The sequence below is a fragment of the Nestor notabilis genome, unplaced genomic scaffold (assembly GCF_000696875.1).
Source record: "Nestor notabilis isolate BGI_N333 unplaced genomic scaffold, ASM69687v1 scaffold16856, whole genome shotgun sequence".
Lineage (NCBI taxonomy): Eukaryota > Metazoa > Chordata > Aves > Psittaciformes > Psittacidae > Nestor > Nestor notabilis.
Window position 1 is genome coordinate 5,534 of NW_009931665.1, and position 6,235 is coordinate 11,768.

The following is a 6,235-nucleotide window of genomic DNA, read 5'->3' on the forward strand; positions in this document are numbered from 1 at the left end:
CCTTCTCTGGACTCGGTTGCCTGTTGCACTATGTTTATTATCCGTAAGGCAGAGCTGGCACCTCCAAAGGGTTATCGCAGAGCTCGAGGCTGTACACAGTCAATGCTGTCCCTTATGCCTTTGCATTCCTCGAGGTGGCCCTGTCCCAAGCCGGCAGGCAGTGACGTTCAAAGTCTTTCTGGCACCACTTCAGGTCCAGGGCATGTGGAGAGCTACAGGGCAGGCAGCTGCTGGGTCACTGCTTCCCCTCCCTCCCCAAAGCTTGAGCGTTTATGTCCATGAACTCAGACGGCAGTGCCCTGGCTCCTGAGAGAAAATCTCCCACCTGCGCTGCTGCAAGCTTGTCCCTGGGGCCATCCCAGCATGTCCCCCAGCAATATGGGGCCATGTCAGTGGCTGGTGGCATGCCAGTGGGGCCAGCACACATTGGGTGGGCAGCCAGGGAGGGGATGGCACAGTTCTGCTGCGGCGAAGGTGCTCTTGGTAAGGGGCACTGGTGTTTGGATGCTTGGCACCAGAGAAGGACGGGCAGCTGCTCGTTCCCATACACTGTCCTGGCAGCTGGGGCCAGCATTGCCCCTCTGTGTGGTGCCAGCACAGCCTCACGCCTCCTCAGCAGTGGCATCGATCCCCGCGTAGGTGAAGTTCTCAAACAGGGCCATGTTCACATAGGCCTGCAGGGGAACCCCAGTCAGGAGCTAGCTGGGACAGTGTCCCCAACTACCTCCCATCCCAGCTGGCATGCTCTCCACCCCAGAAAGTGATGCGGGGTTACTCCCATGCATGGTGGGGTCACACAGGTTCTGCTGCTGGATACTCCAGCATTGAGACAAGCCCTATGCAGGGCGGGTATCCCTCCTGCTGAGCTGTCACCACTCACCTTCCTGGCCTCCAGCATGCGGATGAGTTGCATGGAGATCTGAGCGAAAGGTGGGCGCTCGTAGGGGCGGTCACGCCAGCACTGCCGCATCAGCTCGTACCTGGGGGCAGAGAGCCAGTTGCGGATCAGTGCGCATGCAGGTAGAGGGACCAGATGGGGGGAATCAGGCGGGAAACTGAAGACCAGGAAGGGTGTTTGGGGTGTGGGACTCCAGCTCATCCCCCAGCCACAGTACAGAGGAGAATCAGGCAGGAGCTACCACAAGTTGCCAGGAGCCCCATGGGGCAGTGGGGTCAGTGGGACATGGGGCTCTGTGCCCACTTACACCTCGTCGTCGCAGTTGCGTGGCTTCTCCATGCGGTAGCCCTGGGGCAGCTTCTCGTAGAGCTCAGCACATGTCATCCCACAGTACGGCGTCCCCCCTGAGGCCAGACACACACAACTGGCTGTGGTGGGATGGCCCCTGGTGTGGAGGGAGGACCCCTGTGGGGTTGAGGGAGGACTAGACCTGCAGGGACCTGAGTGGAGGCAGGGGACACAGAAGAGCCTTACCCAAGCTGACAATCTCCCAGAGAAGGACGCCGAACGACCACCTGAAAAGGTAGGAACCAAGGCTGTGATGGAGCCCCCAGACATGGGGACAAAGCTCAGGGTGGAGTGGGCAGCCAGGGCTTGGGCTGAACTGGCAGCTCCTCAGGGAAATGCATCAGCATCACCTCTAGCCCTTGTAGCACCCAGAGCAAAAGCACTGCACTGACCACTCTGAAGAGGGATGGAGATGGCCAAGCCACACCTCAGCCTCAGTGCCCCTGCCTTCAGGACTTACACATCACTTTTGGTGGTGTACACGCTGTAGTTCAGGGACTCAATGGCCATCCAGCGAACTGGCAGGCGACCCTAAGGAAACAGAGGGAATGACGGTCAAGGGAGGGCAGATGCCCTGTGGATGGAGGGCAGACATTTTGCTCCTGCCTCACCATCGTCTTCTTCACATAGACTTCCTCCCCTCTAGAGAGGCCGAAGTCAGCAATCTTGGAGGCCAGGTTTTCTCCCACTAGGATATTCCTTGCTGCCAGGTCCCTATGAATGAACTGAAAGGGGCCAGCAGTCAGCAGGAGCCATATGCTCCTTCCTGTTGGCCCCAGAGGTCTCATATCCTGAAAGGGAGTCCTCAGGACCTAGAGAAAGGATGCTCTGATGGGCTTGCTGGGGATGTACCTGCTTCTCACTCAGGTACTGCATCCCCTTGGCCACATCTGAAGCAAACTGGAGGAGCTGCTGGGAGGTGAGGGTGGAGGCAGTGCCATGCTCCTTGGCAAATGCAGGGTCTGTCTCCAAGACTCGGCTTTTGCGGAGGAAGTCAAGGAGATTTCCATAGGGAGCATACTCGATGGCAATGTACAGGTACCCTGGGTGACAGGAGGAGGTTGGGCTTGTGGGACTCACCCCAGCAAAAAGGAATACGCAGCTGGGCAGGGCCTGTGGGACTGGGGAGAAGGGAAAAGGGGACAGCCCTCACCTTTGTTCTCGCAGGCACCCAGCAAGTTGATGATGTTGGGGTGATGGCCCAGTTTGCACAGCACCTCCAGCTCCCCCGCGAAGTCACGATGGTCATTCTCCGAAGCAAACTCTGGAAGCAAAGAAGGGATGGACACCTCAGTCCTACAAAAAGGCCCTTCCTCTGCATATCTGCTGATGTCTCATGCCCCTCCACAACCCCAGGCATGGCCCAGGATTCAGCTGCACCCCCCAGCCCACCCCATGCTCACCTTTCAGCATCTTGATGGCCGCATTCATTTTCAGGCCGTCCTTTTTGATCATGGCCCTGATGACCTGCCCAAAGTTGCCCTCCCCAATCATGTCCTCAAATTTGATGTCTTCCCACTCCAGGATGGGGTAGCTGAGGGGCTCGGGCTGCGGCTTGGGCCGGCGCGTCAGGGTCAGGGTCCCCGAGTTGAACTGCAGGATGGTCTCTTCGCCCTGGCAGATGGGAGCGGGTGAGGTTAGCGGCACCGGGCAACCCTCTGCCAGTGCGGCAGTCCCGGCAGGGCAGGTGTCCTGGGCAAGGGTGGGCTCCGCACCCTGTCTGTGTGGAAGTGAGTTCTGGCTGCATCCGGACTGGAGGCTATGGAGCGTGACCTGGATCGGGCTGGGACGAGGGGAGCTGGGGACACGGTCCTGGTGGGGCAGGCGGCACTCACCGAGCCAGACTGGTACGTAAAGGTGCGGCGCCGGTGGAAAAAGTTCTTCTTGATGAGGAAAAGAGCCAGGAGGGCAAAGAGGATGGTGAGGCAGGTGACGGACACGGAGCCAACGATGGCCAGGAGTAGCTGCTGGTCTATTCCTGCCTGCTCAGTGCTCTGGCTGCCCAGGCTGGGCGGCACGCTCAGTGCTCCTGCCAAAGGAGGGATGGAGGGTCGTGGTCCACGGCTGAGCCCTGCCCAGGTCAAGCATTCAGCTCTCTCTCAGCACCCTGGGACCACATGAAGACACCACAACCATATCACAAGCTCCTGGTGCCATAGTGGCACAGGAATGAGGGTGTCACTACCTGGGCCCTGCTACTGAACCTGCTGGTTTCTGGACCTCCAACCAGCTCTATGTCCACCCACCAATTCCTCCCATGCTGGCTCTGTCCTGCTTCTCTAGCCCCTCATGCACCATGCTGCCCTCTGGTCAAGGCAGAGCCACTATGTGTTGCTGTGCTGTCACCATGCCACCCCTACCCCATCAGGACTAGGAAGAGCAGGATTTCTGAAGACACCCACAGGTGTTCTGGGCTTGGGCTGCTGCTTCAGAGCCACTCTCTTGGTGGTTACCACTCTCAGTGGTTACCACTGTGTTACCACTGGTCACTCTTTGCTGACCCAGATGCAGACCCCAAGTTCCAGCGGAGCTGTGTGCTCACTACCTGCTGGTACACCCCTCTCACCGTCCCCCAGGGTCTTGGCTTTCACAGGCTGGCTCCATTCTCCTGGAACATGGGAGTTGGCACGGACACGAAACTGGTAACTGGTGCTGGCGTTGAGGCCCCCAACGATCTTGGTGGTCTCTGCGCCACTGTCAGTGTCGATCCACTGGGGCTCACTGGTGCCCCCCACCTGCTGCAGCTCCACGATGTACTTGGTGATGCCCCCATTGGGGTACTCGGGGACCTGCCAGGAGAGCCTGACAGCATTGTCAGACACGGACTCTGCCAAGAGCGACCGTGGTGAGGAGGGACCTGGGACAAGGGAAGGAGAGCATCAGTCCCAGGACAGGTCTCCTGGAGCTGCAGGGGCTGAATGCTGCTGTGAGGACTGGAACCCGTGGATGTCAATGGCAACCAAAGCTGTGCCAGGTCTGAGGGACCTCCAGGGATCCCTGGCTCCTGCTTGGAGGAGGTGCAGGAGGAGGTAGAGCTGCGCTCCAGGTACAACAGTGGGGCAGGACTGTACCCCAAATGATCTCAGCCTCAGGGACTGGACTGTCAGTCTGGATGTCTGTGTATTAGCTAGCCCTTGGGATATTTTATTTCTTCAACCCTCTCTCACATACAGTGTTCCCATAACCTCCTCTGAGGCTTCTCCAACCTGCCCACATCCCTAACCCCATATCCCCAACCCCACATCCCCAACCCCACATCCCCAAATAACACAAAGCTCTTTCATGCACCAAGCAGTGAAAACCTCACATCTACCAAGCCCGATGACCACCAGCCCTTTGAACATGTACCAGTGGCAGTGAGCCTCATCGAAGGCATCATGCACTTCTTCCCCCTTGGCTGCCAGAAAGATTGGTTGGGCTGATGCTCCACCTCCCCTATGTGAAGGGCTGCGTGCATGTATGTGTGTGCCCACAAGGACCAGCAAAATTACCCGGCAGCAGGGTTAAAGAGAACCAAAGGGAAATACTTTTTCATGCGAAGTATAATTATATTGAGGAACTTGTTGCTACTTGCAGTCTAAAGGCTGCAAGTATAGACAGGCCCTTGGGCAAGGGTGCAGAGGACACGTCTGTTTGTGAGCGTCACTCCTGATGGCCTGAATGTCATGTTCAGCTTAGGATGTTTCTCATCTGCTTGGTGCTGGAGCCTGTGGGGTCTAGTGGGGAAAGGAGGACCCAAGCAGCTGTTCATGCTCTATCAGATATGGGATACAGGAGCAGCTGGACCTGGGGATGGTCACTGTTACAATTATAACTGATTTATCATTGTAGTTCCTGTAATAATTTCCTGTGTTCTGCTGGACCCACCTTTGCTGTTGATCATGACCTTGTAGAGGTCGGAGGGCGGCCCCAGGCTGGTGCAGTGGTACACCAGCACCTCCAGCCCGTACTCCTTGTTGAACTCCAGGTTGCCGATGCGGGCAGAGAGCACGGAGATGGAAGTGATGTTTTTCTCGGAGACCAGCCGCTTTGCAGAGTCAAAGAGGTGGACGATGAACCCATGTGCTGGCTCGTGGTTACTTGGCAATTTCCAGTTGACGTGAAGTGTGTTTTTCTCCTCTATGGACCAACCTTCGATCACAGGCTTGACTGTGGGCTCTGCAAACAAAAAGGCAGCAAAATATTACAGTGCCTCAGCCCCGGGTGCTTGCAGAGCCCGCGCCACGCAGGGTTAGGGGTAGGGTCAGCGTTAAGGTCAGGATGAGGGAGATGGATGCTCACCAAGGCACTCGGTCACCATGATGGCCTCGGGCCCCTTGCTGCCCTCCCCACCATCCCCTGGCCGGCTCAGCTGCACCTTCACGATGTAGGCAGTCACTGGCCGGAGGTTCATGAGGGTGATATTCTCACTGTTGTCAACTGTTGGCCAAGAGGACATGTGAAAGCCATGCCCATGACCCACAATCTACCCTGCCACCAGCATCATCCTCAGCATTACCATGGGGGTCCCAGGAGAAGGTGGATGGTCCAGATGCCCACCAGCTGGAGCAGCCATACCCTCCCACCCAGATCCTACTTGTGCCCCCCAGTCCCCAAGCAGACACATACCCACAATGGATGACCATGCTGAGGTGTCATCCTTGGGCTTGTAGAGCAACTTGATGGAGACAATGGGTCCATCACCAGAGAAGCAGTCCACAGGCGACACTACGAGCTGGCGGCTCTGCTTGGCCAGCAGCCGGGGGGGGCTCAGGGGCGCTGGTGGCACTTGTGGGGGGAAGGAAGGAATGACACCAGTAGGACTGGGAGCAATGAGGAGCAGAGCCTCTTGGCTGCCACCTCTTGGCTCCTTCCAGCTTTGTCAAGGAAGTCTTTTATCACCACCCAAACCTGTCTGCTGGCACTGCAACACATGATGGGTGGCTCCCAGTCTAATGCAGAGTGTCTGGCATTGCCACACTGGGCTGTCAACCTCCCCCAGCAACCCCA

The 6,235-nt window shown here is 57.7% G+C and overlaps 1 protein-coding gene across 1 annotated transcript in view; it reads right to left on the bottom strand.

Moving 5' to 3' along the window:
• Positions 1 to 602: 602 nt before the first annotated feature.
• Positions 603 to 6,235, bottom strand: part of TIE1 (tyrosine kinase with immunoglobulin-like and EGF-like domains 1) — a 15,439-nt gene continuing 9,806 nt past the window's right edge. The window contains exons 12-25 of the mRNA XM_010016018.1: positions 5,855 to 6,046; positions 5,528 to 5,665; positions 5,114 to 5,404; positions 3,813 to 4,103; positions 3,082 to 3,275; positions 2,650 to 2,860; positions 2,400 to 2,510; positions 2,099 to 2,289; positions 1,858 to 1,971; positions 1,707 to 1,777; positions 1,433 to 1,473; positions 1,206 to 1,302; positions 881 to 980; positions 603 to 674 (exon numbers count right to left, since the gene is read on the bottom strand). Coding sequence (XP_010014320.1) covers positions 603 to 674; positions 881 to 980; positions 1,206 to 1,302; positions 1,433 to 1,473; positions 1,707 to 1,777; positions 1,858 to 1,971; positions 2,099 to 2,289; positions 2,400 to 2,510; positions 2,650 to 2,860; positions 3,082 to 3,275; positions 3,813 to 4,103; positions 5,114 to 5,404; positions 5,528 to 5,665; positions 5,855 to 6,046 — 2,114 coding nt within the window. The remainder of the gene's footprint in view (positions 675 to 880; positions 981 to 1,205; positions 1,303 to 1,432; positions 1,474 to 1,706; positions 1,778 to 1,857; positions 1,972 to 2,098; positions 2,290 to 2,399; positions 2,511 to 2,649; positions 2,861 to 3,081; positions 3,276 to 3,812; positions 4,104 to 5,113; positions 5,405 to 5,527; positions 5,666 to 5,854; positions 6,047 to 6,235) is intronic.